The following is a 27111-nucleotide window of genomic DNA, read 5'->3' as shown; positions in this document are numbered from 1 at the left end:
TGAAGTCAAGAAAAGACATGGAGGAACCTAGGATGTATATTAGTAAGGGAAAGAAGCCAATCTGAAAAGGCTACACATGAACTATATGATTCTAATTATATGACAATCTGGGAAAGGCAAAACTGGTGACAATAAAAAGTTCAGGGGTTGCAGGGGAGCAGTGAATATGCAGAGCACAGGATTTTTAGGGCAGTGAAAGTACTCTGTGATACCTTAGTGATGGATACATGTCATCTTAACATTTGTCTAGATCCATAGAAGGTACAACACCAAGAGTGAGCCATAATGTAAACTGTGGACTTGGGATGATAATGATGCTTCAGTGTAAGTTCCTCAGTTGTAAAAAATAACAGCACTGTGGTCAGGGATGTTGACACTGAGGGAGGCTGTGCCTGTGTAAGGGATGGGGTATTGGGAAATCTCTGTACCTTCTCCCTGAATTGTGCTATGAGCCTTAAACTCCTTTAAACAAATAAAATCTTAATTAAAAAAATTTTGGGGGGCGGCGCCTGGATGGCTCAGTCTGTTAAGCCTCTGCCTTCAGCTCAGGTCATGATCCCAGGGTCCTGAGATCAAGCCTCACATCAGGCTCCCTGCTCAGCAGAGAGTCTGCTTCTCCCTCTCCCTCCGCAGCTCCCCCTGCTTGCACTCTCTTGCACACTCTCTCTGTCAAATAAATAAATAAAATCTTAAAAAAAATTTTTTTTCTCAAAGTCACGGTACAAGTTCTAAAAGCCTGTATGGCAGTTGATGCGGCGGTTTAGTTCACTTTAATGAATTAGCTGTACTGTTGTTGTTGTTGTTTTTCCAAGCTTTTAAATTCCAGTTAGTGAACATACAGTGTAATAATTAGTTTCAGGTGTAGAATTTAGTGATTCATCACTTACATACAACACTGAGTGCTCATCACAAGTGCCTTCCTTAATGCCTGTCACCCATCTAACCCATCCCCCCATGCACCTCCCTCCAGTAACTCTCAGTTTGCTCTCCATAGTTAAGAATCTGTTTCCTGTGCAAAAATTCTCACCAAAATACCAGCTAATAGGATACAACAGTACATTAAAAGGATTATTCAGCACGACCAAGTGGGATTTATCCATGGGCTGCAAGGTTGGTTCAACATCTGCAAATCAATCAACGTGATACATTAATAAAAGAAAGAACAAGAATCATAGGATCCTCTCAATAGATGCAGAAAAAGCATTTGACAAAGTACAGCATCCTTTTCTTGATCAAAACTCTTCAGAGTATAGGGGTAGGGGGTACATACCTCAATATCATAAAAGCCATCTATGAAAAACCCACAGCGAATATCATTCTCAATGGGGAAAAACTGAGAGCTTTCCCCCTAAGGTCAGGAATGCGGCAGGAATGTCCACTATCACCACTGCTCTTCAACATAGTATTAGAAGTCCTAGCCACAGCAGTCAGACAACAAAAAGAAATCAAAGGCATCCAAATCGGCAAAGAAGAAGTCAAACTCTCACTCTTTGCAGATGATATGATACTTTATGTGGAAAACCCAAAAGACTCCACCCCAAAACTGCTAGAACTCATACAGGAATTCAGTAAAGTGGCAGGATATAAAATCAGTGCACAGAAATCAGTGGCATTCATATACACCAACAACAAGACAGAAGAGAGACTAATTAAGGAGTCGATCCCATTTACAATTACACCCAAAACCATAAGATACCTAGGAATAAATCTAACCAAAGAGGCAAAGGCTCTGTACTCAGAAAACTATAAAATACTCATGAAAGAAATTGAGGAAGACACAAAGAAATGGAAAAACATCATGCTCATGGATCGGAAGAACAAACATTGTGAAGATGTAAATGCTACCTAGAGCAATCTACACATTCAATGCAATCCCCATCAAAATACCGTCCACTTTTTTCAAAGAAATGGAACAAATAATCCTAAAATTTGTATGGAACCAGAAAAGACCCCGAATCGCCAGAGGAATGTTGAAAAAGAAAAGCAAAGCTGGCGGCATCACAATTCCGCACTTCCAGCTCTATTACAAAGCTGTCATCATCAAGACAGTATGGGACTGGCACAAAAACAGACACATAGATCAATGGAACAGAATCGAGAGCCCAGAAATGGACCCTCCACTCTATGGTCAACTCATCTTTGACAAAGCAGGAAAGAATGTCCAATGGAAAACAGACAGTCTCTTCAACAAATGGTGTTGGGAAAATTGGACAGCCACATGCAGAAGAATGAAACTGGACCATTTCCTTACACCACACACAAAAATAGACTCCAAATGGTTGAAAGACCTCAATGTGAGACAGGAGTCCACCAAAATCCTCAAGGAGAACACAGGCAGCCACCTCTTCGACCTCAGCCGCAGCAGCTTCTTCCTAGAAACATCGCCAAAGGCAAGGGAAGCAAGGGCAAAAATGAACTGTTGGGACTTCATCAAGATAAAAAGCTTTTGCACAGCAAGAGAAACAGTTAACAAAACCAAAAGACAACTGACAGAATGGGAGAAGATATTTGCAAATGACATATCAGATAAAGGGCTAGTATCCAAAATCTAAAGAACTTATCAAACAACACACAAAGAACAGATGATCCAATCAAGAAATGGGCAGAAGACACAAACAGACATTTTTCTAAAGAAGACATCCAAACGGCCAACAGACACATGAAAATGTGCTCAACATCACTTGGCATCAAGGAAATCCAAATCAAAACCTCAGTGAGATATCACCTCACACCAGTCAGAACGGCTAAAATTAACAAGTCAGGAAACGACAGATGTTGGCGGGGATGCGGAGAAAGGGGAACCCTCCTACACTGTTGGTGGGAAGGCAAGCTGGTGCAGCCACTCTGGAAAACAGTATGGAGGTTCTTCAAAAAGTTAGAAATAGAGCTACCCTATGATCCAGCAATTGCATTACTGGGTATTTACCCCAAAGATACAAATGTAGGGATCCGAAGGGGTACGTGCACCCCAGTGTTTATAGCAACAGTGTCCACAATAGCCAAACTGTGGAAAGAGCCAAGATGTCCATCGACAGATGAATGGATAAAGAAGAAGTGGTACATATATGCAATGGAATATTATGCAGCCATCAAAAGGAATGAGATCTTGCCATTTGCAATGACGTAGATGGAACTGGAGGCTGTTATGCTGAGCAAAATAAGTCAATCAGAGAAAGACATGTATCATATGACCTCACTGATGTGAGGAATTAATCTCAGTAAACAAACTGAGGGTTGCTGCAGTGGTGGTGGGTGGGAGGGATGGGGTGGCTGGGTGATAGACACTGGGGAGGGTATGTGCTATGCTGAGCGCTGTGAATTGTGCAAGACTGTTGAATCACAGATCTGTACCTCTGAAACAAATAATACAGTATATGTTAAAAAAAAAGGGGGGGAAGAATGAAGGGGGCGAAATCGGAGGGGGAGACGAACCGTGAGAGACGATGGACTCTGAAACACAAACTGAGGGTTCTAGAGGGGAGGGGGGTGGGAGGATGGGTTAGCCTGGTGATGGGTATTAAAGAGGGCACGTTCTGCATGGAGCACTGGGTGTTATACACAAACAATGAAGCATGGAACACTACATCCAAAACTAATGATGTATGGTGATTAACATAACAATAAAAAATTAAAAAAAAGAATGGGTGGGGAATTCAAAGAGTCCTGGCACGGTTTCCTGGTTTGCCTCTCCCCCACCCCATGTTCATTTGTTTGGTTTCTTAAATTCCCCTTATGAGTGAAATCATATGGTATTTGTCTTTCTCTGACTTACTTCATTTAGCATAATGTTCTCTAGCTCCATCGATATCACTGCAAATGTCAAGATTTCATTTTTTTGATGGCTGAGTTCCATTGTGAGTGTGTGTGTGTATAATATGTGTATGTATGAATGTGTGTACTCACCACATCTCCTTTATCTAATCACAGTGGACACTTGAGCTGCTTCCATAATTTGGCTATTGTTGATAATGCTGCTATAAACATTGAAGTGCATGTGTCCCTTCGAATCAGTATTTTTGTATACTTTGGGTAGTTTTACTGCTGGTTTAAACAACAATTTCAGGAAGTGAAATTTATCACTTTTTCCCTTTAAGTTTTCATTTATTTTGTTATGAAAATCACATTTTCTTTCTCTTACTACTGTTACTGATTCATTCAGGAAACAGAGCTAGGTAGGTACTGGGCCAAGCCCATGAAGATCATTTTCACCCTTTCATGCCTCCTGGTACCAGAAGATATGTTGTCATTTGGATTCATCAATAGATAATACTTTATTAAAATAAGAATTGCATACATTAGAGGAAAACATTTTTAGCTGTGTAGATTGATAGTCCTAATGCTACACTGGTTATTTCTTACTCTGCATAGCAGGACTTGTGGGATAGGAGGAGGTTCATTCTCTGTAAAACCATCTGGTGATGAATCAGCCAGCTGATTGCCAGAAGCATAAGGATATACTGCCCTTAACATGTGTTTTAGCTCAAGTAATTGCACACACTGACGATCATTTATAGAATAGTTTTTCATCCTCAAACCTAATAATGTGAGGTAAACTGGTCTTTGCTGTTGGTTATGTTATCCGTTATTTCAAGTTTTGTTGTAGTGTTACTACATATCGAGTACACTATTGTCTACCTCACAGCTTTCTAGTAATTAATATCACTTAGATTCTTGTCCTTAATTTTAATTTTAAGTGACTGGAAGCAACGTTTTTTTTTTTTTAAGATTTTTTATTTATTTGACAGAGAGAGACACAGCGAGAGAGGGAACACAAGCAGGGGGAGTGGGAGAGGGAGAAGCAGGCTTCCCACGGAGCCGGGAGCCTGCTACGGGGCTCGATCCCAGGACCCCAGGATCATGACCTGAGCTGAAGGCAGATGCTTAACGACTGAGCCACCCAGGTGCCCGGGAAGCAACGTTTTTTTTTAATATAAATAAACAAAACCAGTAAAATATATGTAAGGTTGAAACTTACAAATGTAGTTGAAGCTGTGTGCTCTGCTGAACATCTGCAGTTTTTGTTTTATTTTTTAGTTTAAACCTTAAATATTAATTTTTAGTACATTTAATTCTGAAAGGAGCTAAGATCTAACAGGAAATGCCATTTTTAAAGCCAGTTATAGCTATGGGGAACATGGAAACTGGACTGTGATTCTGGGTCAGTGTTTACTTCCCTCTGACCTTCAAAGGTCAGAGTTTTAAACGTTTGTCAGGTAGCTGTTGAAAACCATGTGACAAGGAGATGAAGAATATGGGGGAGGCAACTGAAGGCAGGGATGGAAACCAGAATTTAAGGGCTTTAATTGTATCAAAGGTGAAATGATACATTTCTCACCTTCTGTCCCTGGAGATTTCCAGATTATCCACTTCAAAGATTTGCCACAGCTCCAGAACTACTCATTCATTCATTAAAATAGCTTGTCAGACACTCACTAAAGGTGAAACACTGCATTAGGCTCTGGGAATACAGAGATAAACATCTGTCGTTCAGCTCTGCACTGACTTGGAAGGATACTACCCCCAGTGTCACCGTCCCAGGCTGGGGTAATGACAGCCTCCTGTTTGTTCAGGTATCACTTTAGGCTTATCTGTGTCATGGCATCTACTGACTAGCATTGCCCAAGGACTAAGTTCCTCGTGGAAAGCTTTTTTTGTTTGTCTTTGTACACCCTGTCTGCCCAGACTGTTCAGATTTGGTAGGTTTCTCAATAAATTTACTGAAAGAACTGGGGACGGAAGAGGATAGGTTTTTCTTGCTTTCAAAGAGGTCATCACCTAGACACGTTATCATATAATAGTGCAGCATCATTAATGCTATAAATTACAGTTTAAATTATAGTATGAGAGATGTTTGAAAAAGTATTGTTGGGCTACGGAAAAAAAGATTGGTTTACTCTGCCATGGGAATAGATTTACAGAAAGGCATATGTTAGTTTTGTACATTGTCATGCTCTGAGATTTCTTAAGTGCCAAAATTAAGCACAGGAGATAGAGGCTAATATAATTTTGTATCAAGTCTAGTCTGTATTTCTAAGGCTGTAGGCTTTTAAAATTAAGTTGTTACAGTGTGAGAAAAGTCAGTGAGAATTGCTGGTATGGGAAATGGAAGAGTTTTGAGTTGCGTTTTAGTTTTATTGTTAATCATTTTAAATGAGGCAGAGAAAATTGTATATTTTTCATTAATAGTTAGCTTTTGGATTTGTAATTCTTTTTTTTTTTAAGATTTTATTTCTTTCTTTCAGAAAGTAAGAGAGAGCATGAGTGGGGAGAGAGGCAGAGAGAGAGAGGGAGAAGCTGACTCCCCACTAAGCAAGGAGCCCGATGTAGGGCTCGATCCCCAGACCATGGGATCATGACCTGAGCCGAAGGCAGAAGTTTAACCAACTAAGCCACCCAGGTGCCCCTGGATTTGTAATTCTTAAGTGAAATTTCCTGGAATTTCTAGTTTGTAATTAAAGCTCTTACCTGTTTCTCATATCCAACACATACTCACATATTTAGAGTTTAATGATTTTTCGTAATTATGTATAAAACTCTTAGGCCCTGAATCTGTTTAGTTTTTTAATCTAAACCTAAGCCATACCTATGTTAATTATGTTTCATGATTGATGGGTCAGCATACACCATATGGTCTAATCCCTGAACTTTACTAGTAAGTTTTTGGGCTAATCTTGTGGTTTTTTAAATTTCTCATTATGTAGAATTCTTGTATTATACTAGATAGTAAATAGTAGTACTCTGGTAGTATCACATTCCCTTATTTGAATTCAAAGATCCCCAGGATTTTTGTTTAATTTGATCTTTAATATGGAAGGGTGATACTTTTATAATAGCATCCTGCATATAGAGGTCTTCTGCTTACCAACCAAAAATCTAAACATTAACTAACTAAAGCCTCCAGAGTGACAAAATTTATGTTCCAAAGCCTCCTACTTTATTCACAGGAGCTCTTGTTTATATTCTATTTGTTTGAGCATATTTGCAATATACTTGTATTATTTCTGAGGCTTTGCAGGAAGGAATAGGGCCAGTACAATGAAAAATGATGACTGACAAAAAGGGAGAAAACAGAAAAAACAAATAATGTGAGTACAGAGTCTCAGAAAAGTAGAACTATATAGTATTAGGACAGATAGATGCATATTAATAAATTCTGAAAAACTCACTATTTTGCAGCATAGTTTGATAACTGTTGATAATAGTAATAATCATGACCCACTAAATACAATGTTCAATTTTAAGTTGTGAGAGGCAGATTACATCTGAAATATAATTTAAAATATTTTTGGGGTACCTGGGTGGCTATCAGTTAAGTGTATGACTCTCGATTTCAGCTCAAGTCTTGGATCTCAGAGTTGTTAGTTCAAGCCCTGCAGTGGGTCCACACCCAGAGGAGCCTACTTAAGAAAATAAATAAAATAAAAATAAAAATAACATGAAATAAAATATTTTCATCCAAAATGGTAAAACTAAAAACTGGTATTAATCCTTTAAGGTGGGGGTGGCAAACTTTTCCTGTAAAGGGCCAAAAGGTAAATATTTTAGGCTTTGTGGGCCATATCATCTCTGTCACATCTCAGCTCAGCTGTTTTAATGCAAACGTCTGTGTTCCTATAAAACTTTATTCACAAGGGTGTCTGGGTGTCTCAGTCCGTTAAGCATCCCACTCTTGATTTTGGCGCAGGTCATGATCTCTGGGTTGTGAGATCAAGTCCCGCATCAGACTCCGCCCTCAGTGTGGAATGTGCTTGAGATTCTTTCCTTCTCCCTCTGCCCCATCCCTCGCTGACGTGCACATGTATGCTTGCTCACAATAAATTTAAAGTCTTAAAAAAAAAAAACTTTATTCACAAAAATAACAGAAGGCCAGAGTTAGCCAATCCTTCCTTTAAGGGAAAACTTGAATGTCCAAAACAACTTGTTCTAAGACAGAAACAAATACAAAACTAAACAAAATAAGAATTCACTATGTCTCTAATTTAAAAACAGAGCAATCAAGGCAGAGAGAGTGCTTGAGTGACTATTTCCCCCAATTACATTTTTTAAAAATTCTGGTAAAATATAGACAGTGTAAAATTTACCATTTTTAGGGGTACAATCAGTGACATTAATTGCATTCACAATGTGTAAACTGATACCACTGTCTGTTCCTAGAACTTTTTCATCATTCTAAACAGAAACTTTGTACCTGTTAAATAGTAACTCCCTCTCTGCCCATCCTCTTGTAACCTCCATTCTACTTTCTGTTGGTATGAATTTGCCTATTTTAGGTACCTTATGAAAGCGGATCATACAATATTTGCCCTTTTGTGTCTGGCTTATTTCACTTAGCATAATGTGACAGAGTTCATCCATGTTGTTACATGTTAGAATTTCATTTCTTTTAATGATGGAATAATATTTCATTGTGCAGATCATTTTGTTTGCTCATCTGCTGATGGACACGGATTGTTTCCATTTTTTAGCTATTGTGAACAATTCTGCAGTGAACACTGGTATACGGGTATTGGTTACTCCATACTTTTCCATTCTTTTGAGTGTATACCTATCTAGGAATGGAACTGCTGGATGATATGGAAATTTTGTTTGACTTTTTTTTTTTTTTTTTTTTTTAATGAGAGAGAGAGCCAGGGGGAGGGTCAGAGGGAGAGGAACAAGCAGACTCCACGCTGAGTGGGGAGACAGATGGGGGCTCCATCCCATGACCCAGAGATCATGACCTGAGCCGAAACCAAGAGTCAGACACTTAACTAACACCCACGCGCCTCTCTGTTTGGCTTTTTGAGAAACTCACAGCAACTGCACTTTGTTATATCCCCAAACTGCACAAGTGTTCCAGTTTCTCCGCATCCTCCTCAACACTTGTTTTCATTTTTTGAAAATAGATCCCGTACATCCTAATGGGTGTGAAATGGTATGTGTCATTGTGGTTTTGATTTGTATTTTTCTAATGATTAATACTCTGGATATTAATCCCTTTTCAGAAAAACAATTCTCAAATATTTTCTTCCATTCCTTTCACTGTTTTGATAGTGTCCATTGATGTACAAAAGTTGTAAATTTTTACAAAGTTCAATTTATCTGTTTTTTCTTTTGTTCCCTGTGCTTTGGTGTCATTTGTAAGAAGCCATTACCAAATAAAAGGGTCATGCAACACCCCCCCTTTTTCTTGTTAGAATTTTATATAGTTTTAGCTCTTATGTTTAGGTCTTTGATCCATTTTGAGTTAACTTTTGCATGTGGTTAGGTAAGAGGCCAGCTTCATTGTTTTGCATGTGAATATCCAGTTTTGCCAGGACTATTTGTTAAAAAGACAGACTTTTCCCCAAAAAGTGATATTGTCAGCCTTGTTGAAAATCAGTAGTCCATATATGTGATGGTTTATTCCTGGGCTGTCTGTTGTGTTCCATTGGTGTATATATCTGTCTTTATGGCAATGTTCTAATTACTGTAGCTTTGTAGGAAGTTTTGAAATCAGGAAACATTGTGAGCATTTTAACTTTGCTTTGCTTTTTCATGGTTGTTTTGACTCTTCAGGGTCCCTTGAGATTCCATATGAATTTTAGGATGGATTTCTCTATTTCTTCAAACAGTGCTCTTGAGATTTTGATAAGGATTGCATCAAATCTGTAGTTTGCATTGGGTAGTCTTGTCATCCTTTTTTTTTTTTTTTAAAGATTTTATTTATTTGACAGAGAGAGACAGTGAGAGCAGGAACACAAGCAGGGGGAGAGGGAGAGGGAGAAGCAGGCTTCCCACTGAGCAGGGAGCCCTATGCGGGGCTCGATCCCAGGATCCTGAGATCATGACCTGAGCCGAAGGCAGACACTTAATAATTGAGCCACCCAGGCGCCCCTAGTCTTTGTCATCTTAACAAGGTTACATCTTCAAGTTCTTGACGATGCAGTGTCTTTTCATTTATGTAGGTCTTCTAAAATTTCTTTCAGCAATGTTTTATATTTTTCAGTGTATGAGTCCTGAGCCATCTCAGTTATATTTAATTCTAAATTTTTGTTATTATTGCTGCTGTTATAAATGGATTGTAAAAAAATTTCCTTTTCAGATTGTTCATTGATAATAAGTAGAAGTGCAAGTGATTTTTGACTGGATTTTATATCCTGCACTTTTTCTGATTCCTTTTTTGCTGTAAATAGTTATTAGGGCCTTTTTTTTTTTTTACATATAAAATCATGTCATCTTTGGAGAAAGGTGATTTTACTTCTTTCATTCCAATGAAAGATGATTTTACTTCTTTCATTCCAATTTTAATACCTTTAATTTCTCTTATTACTATGGCTAGGATTTCCAGTACCATATAGCGTAGAAATGATGGAAGCAGACATTCTTGTCTTGTTCCTGATTTTAGGGGTCAGGTTTCAGTCTCTCATTGTTGAGTCTGATGTTAGCCATGGGACTTTCATATTTGACCTTTATCATGTTCCCTTTTATTCCTAGTTTATTAGGTGCTTTTTTTTTTTAATCAGAAAAGGGTTTTGATTTTTGTCAAATGTTCTTTTGTGCACCAGTTGAGATGATCATGTGGTGTTTTTTTCTTCTTCTTTTTCTTCATTTCTTCATTCTTCATTCATTTTTTTCTTCATTAATATGGCCTATCACATTGATTTTCCTATGTTGAACCATCCTTTTATTCCAGGAATAAGTTCCACATGGCTGTTGTATATATTCCTTTTAATATGCTACTGAATTGAGTTTGCTAGTATTTTGTTAAAGATTGTTGCATCAATATAAGATAATTTAAGTCTGTGATTTTTTGGTAGTTTTTATGTCTATGGTATCAGGTAATGCTGATTTCATAGAATAAATTAGGATATCTTTCTTCCTTTTCAAGTTTTTGGAAGACTTTGACAAAGATTGGTGTTAATTCCTTTTAAAATACTAGATACAATTCAACAGTGAATACATCTGGTCCTTGACTGTTCTTTGTTGGAATGTTTTGATTAGATTCAGTCTCCTTACTGTAAATAAATCTATTCTGTTTTTCTGTGTCTTAATGATTTAATTTGTTTTCGTTGTGTGTTTCTAAGAATTTTTCAATTTCATTTAGGTTATGCAGTTTTTTAGCTTACACCAGTTTATAATACTCTCTTAAAATCCTTTTTCATTTCTCTAAAATCAGTAATGTCACCATTTTTATTTTAGTGATTTGAGTCTTCTGTTTAGTCAGTCTAGCTAATGACTTTTCATTTGGTGCTCTTTCAGAGAAACAACTTTTGTTTTTATTGATTTTTTTCTTGTTTTTTAATGCTCTTATTTTATCTTCTTTACTATTTTCTGTTTTCAGCTTGTGTGTATTGATTTTTTTCTTGTTTTTTTAATGCTCTTATTTTATCTTTATTCTTTATTATTTTCTTTTTTCAGCTTTTGTGTCTAGTTTGCTCTTTTCTCATTCCTTAAGGTATTAAGAATAGCAGGTTATTAAGTTAATAACAGGGGATTAGCTTGAGATATTTCTTTTTTAATATATACATTCACAGCTGTAAATTTTCCTCTTAGCACTGCTTTTGCTCTATCCTGTAAGTTTTGGTATGTTGTGTTTTTGTCTTCACATCTCTCAATGGATTTTTTCATTCTCTTACGATTGCTGCTTTTACCCATTGGTTGTATAGAATGTGGTGTTTAAATCCCACCTATTGAGAATATTCCTGTTTTCATTCTGTTACTGATTTCTAATTTCCTTCCATTGTGATTGGAAAAGATGTTTTGCAGTTTTGCTCTTTTAAAATTTTTAAGTTTTGTTTCACACATAATGTAATGGGCTATCCTAGAGAATGTGCTTTGTGCGCTTGAAAAGAATGTGATTCTACTGTAGTTGAATTGAGCATTTTATGTATGTCTGTTAGGTATATTGGTTATAGTGTTGTCAAGTCCTCTTATTTATTGATCTCCTATTTAGTTGTTTTTGTTTCATTGTTGAAAGTTGGGTATTAAAGTTTCTTACTATTATTTTTTAACTGTCTATTTTTTAAAATTCAGTTCATTTTTGCTTCATATCTTTTGGGGCTCTGTTGTTAGCTACGTATGTTTACATTTTTATGTCTTGCTACATTGAAGCTTTTACCAATATATAATGTCCTCTTTTGTCTCTTGTAATCTTTCTTTGATTTAAAGTCTATTTTTTTCTGACACTAATATAGCCACTTCCACTTTTGGGGGCTTACTATTTGCATGGAATGTCTTTTTAAACCTTTTAACTTCTTTGTGTCCTTATATCTACAGAACCTCTTGTAGACAGTATATAGACAGATCCTAGTTTTTTTTCTTTTAAGATTCTGTACCTCTGAAAGAAATAATACATTATATGTTAAAAAAAAAAAAAGAGAGAGTAGGAAGGGGAAAATGAAGGGGGGTAAATCAGAGGGGGAGACGAACCATGAGAGACTATGGACTCTGAGAAGCAAACAGGTTTCTGGCGGGGAGGTGGGGGGATGGGTTAGCCTGGTGATGGGTATTAAAGAGGGTACGTATTGAATGGAGCACTGGGTGTTACATGCAAGCAATGAATCATGGAACAGTACATCAAAAATTAATGATGTGGGGGGCCTAGGTGGCTCAGTCGTTAAGCGTCTGCCTTCGGCTCAGGTCACGATCCCAGGGTCCTGGGATCGAGCCCCGCATTGGGCTCCCTGCTCCGCAGGAAGCCTGCTTCTCCCTCTCCCACTCTCCCTACTTGTGTTCCTTCTCTCACTGTCTTTCTCTGTCAAATAAATAAATAAAATCTTTAAAAAAAAATTAATGATATAGTGTATGGTGATTAACATAACAAAATAAAATTTAAAAAAGATTCATTTATTTATTTTAGAGAGAGAGTGTGTAAGCTGGGGCGGGGGGGGGGGGTTGCAGAGGGAAGAGATAGAATCTCAAGCAGACTCCCCACTGAGGGCAGAGCCCAACTGGGAGCTCAGCTTCATGACCCTGAGATCATGACCTGAACCAAAACCAAAAGTCAGACACCCAACTGACTATTCCACCCAGGCACCCCAACAGATCCTGTTATTTTATGTGATCTGTCTTTTTCTGCCTTTTTATAGGAGAGTTTAATACTTTACATTTAATGTGATTTCTGAAGGATTAATTTGTCACTTACCTATTTATTTTTTTGCATTCTATATGGTTTTTTGTTGTTCCTCAATTTCTCCACTACTGAATATTTTTTGTATTTAGTTGATTTTTGGCTAATGTGCCATTTTGATTTACTTCTTTCCTTTTCTACATGTTTATTTAGTTATTTTCTTGGTGATTACCTTTAGGATTACAAATAACAGCTTAAATTTATAATAACTTAATTTCAATAATACCAACTTAATCTCAAGAATATACAATTCAAGATACAATGCAAGAATATACAGGAATCTACATCTCCATCCCTCCCTTTTTATATTTGTCACCGATTACATTTTTATATATTGTATTCATATTGACATAGCTTTATAATTGTTTTATGTATTTGCCTATTAAATCATATTGGAAAAAGAGAAAAGTTACAAATCGTATTGAAAGTACAATCATCTTGGGGCACCTGGGTGGCTCAGTTGGTTAGCTGTCTGACTTTGACTCAAGTCATGATCCCGGGGTCCTGGAATCAAGCCCCACATGAGCAGGGAGCCTGTTTCTCCCTTTACCGCTGCTGCTCCCCCTTGCTTGTGCTCTCTTTCTCTCTCTCTCAAATAAATAAAATCCTTTTTTTTTAAAAAGTGCAATTATGCTAGATTTATATTTACCTACATAGTTATTTTACCTGTGTTATCTTTAATTTTTCTCATGGTTTCTAGTTACTGTCCAGTGTCTTTTCATTTCAGCCTAAAAGTCTCTCTTTTGCATTTCTTGTAGGCCAGTCCGCTGGTAATGAACTCCCATCAGCTTTTGTTTAACTGGAAGTGTCTTAATTGTGATTCATTCTCTCTTTTTTTTTTAAGGATTTTATTTATTTGACAGCAGGAAAACACAAGCAGTGGGAGTGGCAGAGGGAGAGGGAGAAGCAGGCCCCCTGCCCAGCAGGGAGCCCGATGCAGGGCTGGATCCCAGGACCCTGGGATCATGACCTGAGCCAAAGGCAGTCGCTTAACCAACTGAGCCACCCAGGTGCCCCAGTTGTGATTCATTTTTAAAAGATAGTTTTATCAGATACAGAATTCTTGGTTGACAGTTTTTACCCCCAGACTATAAATATGCCATCCTGCTGCTTTCTTGCTTCCATGGTTTATGAGGAGAAATCAGCTGTTAATCTTGTTAGTCCCCTTGTCCATGACAAGTGTCTTCTCTTTATGTTTTCAAAATTGTCTTTTTCTTTCAGTTTTGAGTATAATATGGCAGAGTGTGAATATGTGTGAATTTATTCTGCTTGGAGTTTGTTGAAATTCTTGGGTGTGTATATCTATATTTTTCCTCAGATTTGGGAAGTTTTTTTGCCGTTATTTCTTCCCCTTTCTCTGTCTCTTCTCCTTCTGGGACTCCTTTAATGTATGTGTCACTACATTTGATGATATCCTACAGATCCCTCAGGCTCTGTTTATGTTATTCATTTTTTTTTTCTTTCTAAGTGTCACACTGGTTACTTCCAATTGCCTTATCTTCAGATTTGTTGATCATTTCTTATTCCTGGTGAAATCTGTTGAATTTCTGTAGTGACTTTTTCATTTTATATAACTTCTGTCTCCCTATTATGCTCTTGGCTTTCTCATAGATCATTTTGCTGATTCCCATTAGTTCTTTGTCATGTAACACAGTTGATTTAACATCTTTCACTAATAATTAAAATGTCTGGGCTTCCTCAGGGATGGTTTCCGTCCATTTTTTTTCCCCTGCAAGTGAGTTTTCCTGTTGCTTGCTCTCTATATATAGGTCTTTATTATGTATCCTCGCTCCAGTGAGCCTCACCAGAAATGCAAGAGGCTATCTATGGGCTACTTTTTGGAGCTTCTGGAATGGGGAATGGCAATGGTCCCTGCTACCATGTAAAGTACTGAAGTTTAGCAGCCTCTTTGGCTAGACACCAGAGCCCCAAAATAGTTACTTCAGATCTTAGGAGTTCAGTACTCATTTAGGTGGAGGGATGGATTCCTGGAGCATCCTGTTCCTCCATTTTTTGTGATATTCCTAAATAGCTTAGGAATTGAATTGTTTACCAGGGTTGAAGTGCTCTGCTTAACCAAGGAGATTAATATATAGAAACTGCAACTAGAACAGTGAAACCCCCTAAACCACTTCTTGGTTTAGCTCCTACAGTATCAGCAGTGTGTTTATGTGCATTATTGGGGGATATGGGAGGAGTCTCCTGTGGTAAACTGAATTGTTCCAGAGAGGAAAAAAGTAAACTAAAGATGTTGACCTCCCCCACCTCCCCAAAAAAGGGGGCTTGCATTTTCTTCCATTGCTGGATTTTCCAGTTGTTGGTTCTTTGTTGCAATAAGCTGAGAGCTTTACCTGTAATTTTTAGTTCTGTAATACATAGCAGTCTTATGTTTAATTATACAAATAATGTTACCATCAAAAAAAGAGTAAATTGGGAAAAGAGACAATGAAAACAAAAATTTCATTTGTATATTCTAAAGATACTCGAGTGTATTGGACTGTGAATATACTTATGAAAAGATACTGTGCTTTAGTAAATTATACTCAATGTACATTATAGTCAGTAGTGAAGCAAATCAGCCCACATCTCTCAATGGCTTTGAACAACAATCGTTTTTATTTTTTGCTCATATATCTGTTGTTCACCTGGGGGTTAGATGATATACGGACCACCCAGCTTGAAACTGTATGTTAGCTTCATGTCTGTTCCACATGTCTCTCATTCATCTTGAACAAGTAGGCTGGACAGGGCATGTTCTTTTTTTGGTGATGGCAGAGGTGCAGGAGGGAAAGCCAATTGCCCACGCATGTTTTAGACTCTACTTGCATCACATCTACTAACATCATCCTGTTAGCCAAAACAAGTCATGAGGCAGAGCCCAGAGTTATGGAGTGGGAGATTATACCCCACCTCTAATTGGAAGAATTGCAGAGTCACAGGGCAAAGGTTATAGTTTGTGGTAGAATTTGAGTATGTTAGAAGGCCTTGGGCTCTAGTCTTCAAAAAAACTCAGTGATCCTGTATACTATTCAGACTTTAGATCCCAATGAAATCTGGTCATGCTTTGAGAAAGTGTTGTAGGAATTTTAATCATTGATCCATTAAATTTACTCTTCTAGAATTGAAATATGTATGAAATAAAGACTATATAGTATTTTTAGTTTTTTGAGTAAGCCATAAGCTACATTATATTGTCATAATTTTTGTCCTAAAGTATTTCTTTAAGTGAATACTTCTACAACATTAACATAGAAGATACTCAATAATGTTGATTGGTTGGTTGGTACTGTTGCAGTCTCAAATTATGACTTTAGGGTATTATTTGGCAGAAAAGATTAGGAGAGGGAGAAAAGGAAATGAACATAATCCCGTATGCCAGGTATTATAAGATACCGTATCTGTGTCTCATTTTATCTTTAGATATTCTCCCTTTGGGTTTTTTTTTTTAAGATTTTATTTATTTATTCATGAGAGAGAGAGAGAGGCAGAGGGAGAAGCAGGCTCCCAAGGAGCAGGGAGCCCGATGTGGGACTCGATCCCAGGACTCTGGGATCATGACCTGAGCCGAAGGCAGACGCTTAACCATCTGAGCCACCCAGGCACCCAGGTTTTTTTTGGGTTTTTTTGTTTTTTTTTCTTTGTACAGATAAGATATCTGAAATCCAGAAAAATTTGTTGTTATTTTGTTGTTTTTGTGTTTTGAGTCACTTAGAAAGCATGAGAGACTAGGGTTTTATTTCAGAGAGTCTACTCCAAAACACATGTTTTCCTGGCTCATCCAGAAACTCTACGAGGAAATGTAACTGTTGTCACATCTGGTCAAGACCTTGGGCATGTTCTGTCCAACTGTCGAACCCAAAGGCTTCTTTTCTCCATCCCGTTAGAGGAATCTGAGCTGAAACATGTCTTGGTCATTGAGGAAACTCTCAACCAGGTTTCAGTTTTATCATGTGTGAGTTGTCAGTATTACTCAGTGAGTACAAAGAGATCATTGGAATTGAAGGACCAGTGAGAAAGCTGTCTTAGATAAGGAGAGAGCCCTATGTAAAAATTGAAACGCAGCAGCTTTTTTGTTAGATCTCATTCCCATCCATTGTTGAGAAGCTAGAAGAGGAATCAAGGACATTGCACCCCTCCAATAAATAAATAAGTACCCCTCATCTTGAGGATTATGGTTTTTATTTCTGTTTTTCAGAAAGTATGCACTCTTTTAGTTACCTTTTAAGTGTCATTGTAAGTCAAAACAAGATATATGAAAAGCCACTATTTTCATATTATTTTATGTAGTTACATGCAGCTGACCCCTGAACAATGCAGAGGTTAGGAGTGCCAACCCCTGCACAGTTGAAAATCCATTGTATAACTTTGGACTTCTCCAAAATGTAACTCCTAATAGCCTACTGTTGACCAGAAGCTTTTCCAATAACATAAACTGTTAACATATTTTTATGTTACATGTATTATATGTTGTATTCTTACAGTTAATCTAGAGAAAAGAAAAATGTTACTAAGAAAATTACAAGGAAGAGAAAGTATAATTACAGTACTGTATTTATAAAAAATCCACATATAAGCAGATCCATGCAGTTCAAACTCATGTTGTTCAAGGGTCAAATGTAATTACTATCTGTATGTTTATATTATAGAATTATGGCTACATATTAATATAATTCTGTTTGATATTGTCTAAATACTTAGAAGTGTTTTTGTAGCATGTGAATAATGCTTACATAAAACTTCTTTGATTTTGAAAATGTTATATTGTTCCTGTTCCCTATGTTTGGCTCTACTGTTCTAGTTTATTGTGTTTAGGCTAATTTCATTTCCTTTTAACATGTCTTACTGTAGTTTTTTTTTTTTTTTTTAGTTCCTTTAAATAAATACGTAACTATTGGCTTACTTATTAATATCATGTTTTAAAATTGTCCTTTTGTTTGTTTTCAAATGCAGTATGCAACTTATATGCTATATTTAGATTGGAGGGTTTTTCTTGGATAAAATTTTTTTGATTCTCATTGACTTGGCCAGGATGTACACATGAAATGCTAAAAGCCAATCTGACAGAGAATAGACACATGAAAGACTAACATCTCCAACATGGAGTTAGGTGGATAAAGATTGAAAAATCCACATAAATTGACCGTATCAATTGATAAGCTCAGAGTTGAGTAAGACTTGATTGTTTTGGCTTTACAGAAGACTATTTGCCTGTTTTGGTGAAACCCATTGTTTCTTGTATGTGTTGATAAATTTATAATGTATAGGTTTTTACCTTAACATAAAATTTTACATTTTATAGGATTTTGCTTTAATGTATGGATATAGTCCTTACTGCAGAATGTTTCAGTTCACTTAGTATAGTTTGCTTCTAATTAAATTGTAACAGAATGTGCCATTTCATGGAAAAAAATATTTACAAGTGGCAGTTTTTGATTCCTAAGAAAAAACTGTTGAGTAGATACTATCATTATCCCCATTTTAGAGAAAAGTAAACTAAGGGGCAGGAGATAAATAACTTGCCTCAGGTCATGTAGAATAAAAAGTGTTAGAACCAGGAGTCAGATTCTTCATCTGTCAGTCTGTCTGACTCTAAGGTTTATGTTCTAAATGACATAGCTACATTGTCTAGCACAGTGGTTCTCAAAGCTCAATCCACAGGGCTCTGGGAGTCCCCAAAACCACTTCAAAGGTCAGGGGGTCAAAACTGTTTTCATAATAACATCAAAACATTATTTGCCTTTTTTATTGTATTGTCATTTGAATTGACAGTATAAAAAGAGTGGTGGGTAAAGCTGCTGGTTCCTAAGCATAGATCCAGGCTGAACTATACTAATAGTAATTGCCATGCACTTTTGCAGTTAAGAAAAAAAAGCCGGTTTCATTTAAGAATGTCTTTGATAAAGTGGTAAAAATGGGAGTCCCATCTTTTTAATATTCTGTACAAGTAATTGGAAGGACACATAAAGCACTTATGTTGTATACCAAAGTACCCTGGTTGTCTCAAGGAGAAGCATTGGTGTCATCTTTGAGTTGTGAACTGCACTACCCACTTGTTTTGTAGAGCGCCTTGTTCCTTCACACAGTGACTGACAGACAAATTGAATGGTTTTGTAGACTTGAGTGTTTGCCAGAGTAAGCCTGTCACCTCAAAGAAAAGAATTGCCGGTATTCTTTTGCCAATAAAATTTGAGCTTTCAAGAGAAAATTAGAATTTTAGAAAACTTGATTCTGCCACCATGATCCTCACAACTACCTCATACTTAAAGACTTTGCTGAGGAGGTGGGTCATGAAATTAACGACTATGATGTTTTTACATAATATAATGAAATGAATATGTCATCATTTGGAAGATCTGTGTTACTCAGGGAACCAGTATTTTCCAAATGACCAGTTTATAATGTTACAAGATCCCTTCAAAGTTGAAGATGGATTTTCATGTAACATAGTATAAAAAGTTTCAGATTTCTTATTGTAAATAAGTTTCAAGAAACTTTCAAAGTTTTGATGTAGTATCAAAGAAACTACAGTTGTTTGAAAAAACTATTAAAATGAATTTCCCTTTTCTATTTGAATGAAGGCAGGCCTTCAGATATTTCACGTTCAACAATATACAGCAACAAATTGAATGCCAAGCAATACAGAAATTTCAATTAAGCTAGACATTAAAGAGATTTTTAAAAATGTAAAATAGTGCTATTCTTTGCACTAATTATTTTTGTTTTGGAAGTATATATATTTTTCAATAAAATGTTAGTTTATTTTAAATGAATTAATAAATCCTAGTTTCTCAGTTTCATTTCTTGTTTATGGTAAATGTTAATATATATAGCCCATGTAAACAAAATGCTCTTCAGGGTTCTTTTTTTTAAGAGTGTAATGGGGGGCACGTGGGTGGCTCAGTCGGTTAAGCATCTGCCTTCAGCTCAGGTCATGATCCCGGGATCCTGGGATCGAGTTCCGAGTCGGGCTCCCTGCTCGTTGAGGAGTCTGTTCCTCCTTCTCCCTCTGCTGCTCCCCCTGCTTGAGCTCTCTCTCTGTCAAGTAAATAAATTAAAAAAATAAATAAAGAGTGAAGTGGGTCCTAAGAACAAAAAGCCTAAGAATTGCTGCTCTAGAGGAATGTACGAAGGAAGTGAAGTACATATGAGGACAGAGAAATTGAAATTGCAGGTTTTTGAAAGTTCTGTCAGTGGTCTGCACTTGGTTGACAAGCAATTTCTTTGGTTTCAGATATCACATATATTCATTTGAACTTAGTCTTTCTCAAATCATTTATAAGTCATGTATTTGTATAAATATTGCTAGTATTTACTCAGGTTAACATTATAATAATGTGATCATTTACTTGAGAATTATAGACCTTTATAAGCTATGCTCAAAGCCTTTCAGAAGTATAATAAATGTGAATTAGTTGACTACTTAATTGCTTAATGTCTTCCTTTTTAATTGAACTCTTAATGAAGTCTGTGTACTTTACAAATGAGAATTTGGTAAGTCTGTCGTTTGGGAGGACCTCTGGACTGTCTGTTTACTTAGCTAGGAGTGGATGATGAGTGCAGTTCTATTCTTAGGCCTACTTTATGAAGGGTTTGGTGAATAGATACTAAAGCTAAAAATATCTGAATGTATGTTTTTCTTCAATATCTCTGCAGGATGACGTAGCTTTGCCAAAGACTTAGAAGCTAAGCAGAAAATGAGCTTAACATCCTGGTTTTTGGTGAGCAGTGGAGGCACTCGCCACAGGCTGCCACGAGAAATGATTTTTGTTGGAAGAGATGACTGTGAGCTCATGTTGCAGGTAAATGCATCAAACTTCTGGATGTGTCTACTCAAAGCCTGAACTGGTAGAAAATATTCTTCTGCTCCTTTGGAGTTGAACTTTCTGGCTCTCCCTGTTTTAACTCTAGCTACCAGTTTAATTAATTTTCTCCCTCTTGAATCATCTAAAAATACGTTCTAAGTCTTGGAAAATCAGTTTTGAAAAATGAGAGCTCAGAGTAGAGAAATTTATTTTTAAGTAAGAAGTTTCACATTATATACTTTAAAAATAAGACTTGTAAATAATTCATAAAATTAGCATAGCATGAAGTAAAACTGAATTTTAATCGTGGATGCTTCAGTGATACCAAAATTAGTTTCTTTGCTTCTTTTCGAGATGTTCAGTATGATACCTTTCAGTAGTTTGAGCATAATTAAAGATTGATGGTATTTACTGCATTATGTATAAAGGAGTTGCTTTTAAAGCATACTTTTAAGATGTGTTTGAGTAAGGTAATTAGCAGAAAAATGGATCTCCAGATTTTTGAGAATTTAGTTATTTGAACAGATCCCTCACAGTTTAGAAAAAGTCTTATCCCCTTATTCTTCTCCCTTTTTTGTGTGAAAAATGGTAAACAAATACTTAAGAGTAGAACTGTTTATTCTCTTAGCCCAGTGGTTCTTAACTGGAGCGATCCTGTCTCCCCCTGCCCAAAGGACATTTGGCGGTAGCTGATTGTTACAGTGGTGGGAGGTTGGAGATGGTCACTACTGACATTTAGTAGGTAGAGGCCAAGAAGCCAAGTGTGCTGCTAAGCATCCTACAGTGTACAGCACCTTTCTCCCTCCCACCCTGAAAACACACAGCAAAGAAGTATCTGGCCCCAAATATCTATAGTACTGAGATTGAGAAACCCTGCATTATCCCTAGAAAAATCAAATTTGCATCTGTTTGTTACACATGTTTACTTTAAAATTAGGGAACTTATTCTGTAGTTCTGGGGCAGTGAAAGTAAAGCCACCCTCAGCTATGTGAGTGCAGTATATGAATGTAGTAAGTATAGTATACGAATAAGTTATGTATACAATGACACCTTAATTCAACAAATTCAATGCGAGAAATAGAATAGTACAGAGATTTTCTGCGGTTCTTAGTGAGATGGGAGTGTTGAGAGTGGCAACTGAGAAAAAGGCAATAATGATTCAGTTTGGATAAAGGCCTCTTGGAACTGGACCCTATCCTAGGCACAGATAGTAGGAGCTCATTATCAGAGAGTAGAAGAGGTGCTTTCCATGTGGCATTTGTATCAACCAGCCAAGAAATGTGGGAATGGTTGTTGAGCTTGCAGGTTAGGCTTCTTCTTACATGGAGATAAGGAATAGTAAGAGACATGACTGATATGGTGTCTGTTCCTGGACTATGTGTACAGATGGAAGTTGTCTGACAGTTTGTGAGGTGGAGGGTGAAAGCTGTGAGTCCAGGGAGACCAAAGTGGGTTCCAGTTCACAGGACACAGTATCAGAGAGGAAAGAGGTACACAGAGAAGGAACTTTGCAGAGGTAATCCTCCAGTATGCTGTTGGGTACTGATCAGCACATATATGTGGAGAAAACACTCCCAAAGAATTAGAGTTGACAGTGCTGGGCAGTAACATGGTCAGGAACGGTGCTTGTCTTAACAGCCAGACTGGAAAACCTCATGATTCACAAGGCATTGGTCTCTACCCCCTCAATAGTGGGGAATAATTTACCATAGACTGAGTTCTACCCTCATCTAAATCTGAAAAGCAGTACCCAAAAGAGTCATACTCTTCAAGTAACTTAACTATGTCCCATAACAAAGTCCAAGAATATTTATAAGAGTACAGAAATATCCAACACCCCCAAAATTTACAATATAAATAAAATATTGTATACAATAAAAAAGTACCCATCTCGTAAAGAAGCAGGAAAATGTGACCCGTAATAAAGGCTGATACTAAAAGATGTTTTGTTTCTGAAGAGTTTGGCTAAGTTTGGCAAAGTAAAAGTTTGGCACGGTCTGGCAAAATAAAAAAAAAAAAAAGTAAAACAATTTTGAAAAAGATTTCAAAACTTAATACAAACTAGTGACGCTGGCTTATTTAAAGGTAGACTTACAGACAAGTGGAATAGAATAGAGTCCAGAAATAAACCCCTATGTATCTTTGGTTTGAATTGAGTCCCCCACAAAAACGTATATTGAAGTCCTAATCTTCCATACCTGTGAATGTGACCTTAGATGGAAATAAAGTCTTTGACGATGTAATCAAGTTAAGGTAAAGTCATTAGGATGGACTCTAATCCAGTGTGAGTCGATGTCCTCATAAGGAAAGGAAAAGACAGACACGGAGGGACAATGTGAAGGCAGAAGCAGAGATTACAGTTAGGCTGCCAGAAACCAAGGAACACCTGAGTCCACCAGAAGCCAGAAGAGGCAAAGAAAGAAGACATCCTTTCCAAGAAGTGTTGGAGGAAATATGGCCCTACCAGCACCTTGATTTTGGATTTTGAGAGTCCAGACTATGAGAAAATAAACTTGTGTTGTTTAAAGCCACCTTTCCTATGGTACCCCAGGAAACTATTACAATGGCAGGCTGAGTTTTTAGAAGGGTGTTATGTTCATTTAGTGGAGGAAGGAATAATCTCTTTGGCAGATGAGGCTTGGGACAACTGGATTTCCACTACAAAAGAATGAAGTTGGACCCCTGCCACACATCAGATATAAAAATTAACCAAAATGGATCAATGACCTAAATTTAAGAGCTAAAGCCATAAAACTCATAGAAGAAAACATAGGGCTAAGTCATCATAACCTTGGATTTGACAGTGGATTCTTAGATATGACACCAATAGCACCAACCACAAAAGAAAAAGTAGATAAATGAGACTTCATTAAAATTAAAAACTTGTGTATCTAAGGACACTACCAACAGAGTGAAGAGTGGGAGAAAATATTTGCAAAATTATATGTATCTTATAACAGTTTAATATCCAGAGTATATGAAGAATTCCTACAACTCAACAACAAAAAGACAAGCAGCCCACTTAAAAAATGGGGTAGAGACTTGACTACACTTTTCTCCAAAGAAGATCTAAAAATGCTCAATAAACACATGAAAAGAAGATGCTCAACATCGTTTGTCACTAAGAAATGTCAATCAAAACCACAATGAAATAGCACTTCACATCTACTAAGATGGCTGTAATTTTTTTTAAAAAAGGAAAATAAAGGCCAGTGAAGATGTGGAGAAATTGAAATTCTTTTATATTGCTGGTGGAATTGTAAAATGGGGTCACTGCTCTAGAAAATAGCTTTTAGTGGTTCCTCAAAAAGCTAAACGTAGAATTACCATATGACCAGCAGTTCCACTTTTAGATATATACCCACAGTAATTGTGTGCAAGGTCTCAAACAGATACTTGGGTGTCAGTGTTGATTATAGTATTCGTTATTCACTATAGCCAAACGGTGAAAACAACCCCAGTGTCCAGTCACAAATGAATGGCTAAACAAAATGCAATGTATATGCATATATAATGGATTATTATTCAGTTACAAAAAGGAATGAAGTTCTCATACATGCTGCAACATAAATGAAATTTGAAAACATTATGCTAAGTGAAATAAACTAGACACAAAAGACAAAATGATTCTTTTGAAAATAGCTAGAATAGGCAAATTCATAGGCATAAAAGAGGGTTAGCAGTTCCAGTGGCTGGAAAAGAAGTTTGAGGAGTTGTTGCTTAAGAGTTACAAAGTTTCTGTTTGGGGTGATAAAAAACTTTGGAAATAGATGGTGGTGTACAACATTGTGATTTTAATGCCACTGAACAGTACACTTACAAATACTTAAAATGGCAAATATGCTATATATATATTGATATACATATCACCACGATGAAACAAAAAGGAAATCAATGGCAATAGAATTTTATTTTTTTATTTATTTTTTTAAGGTTTTATTTATTTATTTGACAGAGAGAGACACAGCAAGAGAGGGAACACAAGCAGGGGGAGTGGGAGAGGGAGAAGCAGGCCCCCCGCAGAGCAGGGAGCTCGATGTGGGGCTCGATCCCAGGACCCTGGGACCATGACCTGAGCCAAAGGCAGAGGCTTAACGACTGAGCCACCCAGGCGCCCCAATGGCCATAGAATTTTAAAATATCTTTGAATTGATTCTGTTGATTCATACTGCCTTTATAACAAACTTAAAGCAAAAATTAGTATTAGTTTAATGAGCAGAAACCAATATTACAGCGCTGTAAAAAGTCAAAAAGTTAAAATAACCTTTTTACTTAAATTTCATAAATGTTTATGATATGGGTATCTATCCCATCTATGACTGGTTTATTTATGCTTTATTTTTTAAATAGAATATAAAGGAGATAAGGGAACTCCATGATCAGGCAAGGGGAAAAAACAGTTTTGACCTGTTCCTTGGTCTCCACCCTTAAAGATACTTCTGCCCTTTATCTGATAGCACGTTGTTCTTAGCCCTGTCCTAGACACAGTGGATTCTCTGAAAGAGGTCCATGAATAGATTGGCATGCTGGTCATCTGGTAGTCTGAATCAGTGCTACAAATTAGTAGTAGTCTTCGTAGCACTGAAAGACATCTTGTATATGGAAGTAAGAATAAATATTTGCAAATTGTATTTAGTTTTTAAGTGGTTTAATGTTTAATCTTTCCAAGTATAGTAAAATAAATGGATATTTAAAACTTACTCTTTTTTATATCATTTCTGAAAAATGAACGAAGTTTAGGTATGGATTAGTGTTTGAAGAGTGAAGAATTTTGTGTTTATAAATGCAAAATATATTTGTTTTGAAAGATTAGTGCTCTAGACTTGATGATATTGTGTTTTCCTTTTAAAGGCTTTACACAGTTTCAGTGGTTCTGCATTGGTTAGGTCAGTCAGTGTGATAATTAAAATTGTTAGAAGCTCAAATAGCTAATATTTGATTGCTTTCTAATGAGTAAATAAAAGATCTTTAAAAATTTGATCTAAGTCTGCATTTATGACTTAAAACCCTCCATTTTTTAATGTACGGGAAACTGGTTGTTAGGTTTTAGAATCTCTGCCTCTGAATAATTTTAAGTAGTTTCTTACCTGTAAAGATTTCAACCACAAGTAGATTTGCTGGTCTTTGGTGATAATATGGCTTAAACCCAAAGCAAAAGGGAAGTAAATGATCCATAAGGTTATATGACCTGTTTGATTACAATTAAAATTTTTTTGTTATTTCATCTCATTCCAAAAAAGGTCTAAAGAATGTGATCATCAAGAAGAAAATGTGCCTGGATATTAAAGAGTAGGTGATTAAATAAAGGATTCTGAAATTAGTTCTTGCACTTAGCCTGGAAGCCTCCAGCAAAGTATTTAGACTTGCTATGCCTGTTTGTCTTGCTGTAGAAAGATGACTGTGCTATGTTTCATAAGACATACTATGCAAAATAAATCTTAGCCATAGATGAAAGCTATAAAGTATAATTATTAGGTGGAAATTACATTTTGTCTGGAGTAACACACATTAATATTACTATTAAAAGTACCTTGTATTTAAATAGTACTTTCTATTTCTCAGTATTCACTTATGTCATTTTAGTTGTTCCTCTCAACAGTTTCCTGAAAGATACAGTCATCCCCATTTTACAGACGGTGAAATTAAGATTCAGAAAGACTTAGTCACAGGGCCAGCATCATGTAACCATTAAGTCATGGAAGCTGGTATTAGAGTCTTGGTAATATTGGCTCAAAATCAAATGACCTTTCTCTTCTACCACTAAGCTGCTACTGATGTATGTAACCTAAAACTGGCTTACTAACTTACTTCTGCTAGTAAACATGTTCAAACTTCTGTTGCAATATATGGGATACTTCTAAATACAAATGGAGTTGCATTTTGAAAAGTTCACTATCTAAATTCTAATTTTATCTTCATAACAATTTTAATTGCACCAAATAATTGAATTTTGCTCTGTTTTGAGAAACACCATCATACTAACTGAAACATGATTTTTTCCCCGATGCATAATAGAAATTGTAACAAAATTATATTTGACTTATTATTTTACTATTTTAACTTTCACATGGTGTAAGAACAGTCCCAGGAGGATAATGGAATATGTTTTAAAGATCATAGGTAACTTATTTTCATCTGTCTTTTGGGAACCCGTAGCAAAGAATAAGTCACTGTGTATTACTCTGATTGTAAAAATGCAATTGAGCTTTTAAAGAGTC

The 27111-nt window shown here is 36.5% G+C and overlaps 1 protein-coding gene across 11 annotated transcripts in view; it reads left to right on the top strand.

Annotated features, from left to right (window-relative positions):
- Nucleotides 1-27111, top strand: part of CEP170 (centrosomal protein 170) — a 137315-nt gene that overhangs the window by 20427 nt on the left and 89777 nt on the right. For 10 of the 11 annotated variants that reach the window (XR_003522945.1, XM_027610398.2, XM_027610397.2 and 7 more), the window contains exon 2: nt 20744-20889. Coding sequence is in view for 9 of the 11 variants with exons in the window: in XM_027610398.2 (XP_027466199.1) it covers nt 20785-20889 (105 nt within the window). In the remaining 2 variants the exon portion in view is untranslated. Of the gene's footprint in view, nt 1-20743; nt 20890-26133; nt 26183-27111 lie in introns of those variants that run through there. The other variant, XM_027610395.1, reaches the window with a different exon arrangement.

This window comes from Zalophus californianus, chromosome 10 (assembly GCF_009762305.2).
Source record: "Zalophus californianus isolate mZalCal1 chromosome 10, mZalCal1.pri.v2, whole genome shotgun sequence".
Classification (NCBI taxonomy): Eukaryota; Metazoa; Chordata; class Mammalia; order Carnivora; family Otariidae; genus Zalophus; species Zalophus californianus.
The sequence above is the reverse complement of the archived record's forward strand: the minus strand, read 5'-3'. Positions and strand labels throughout refer to the sequence as shown.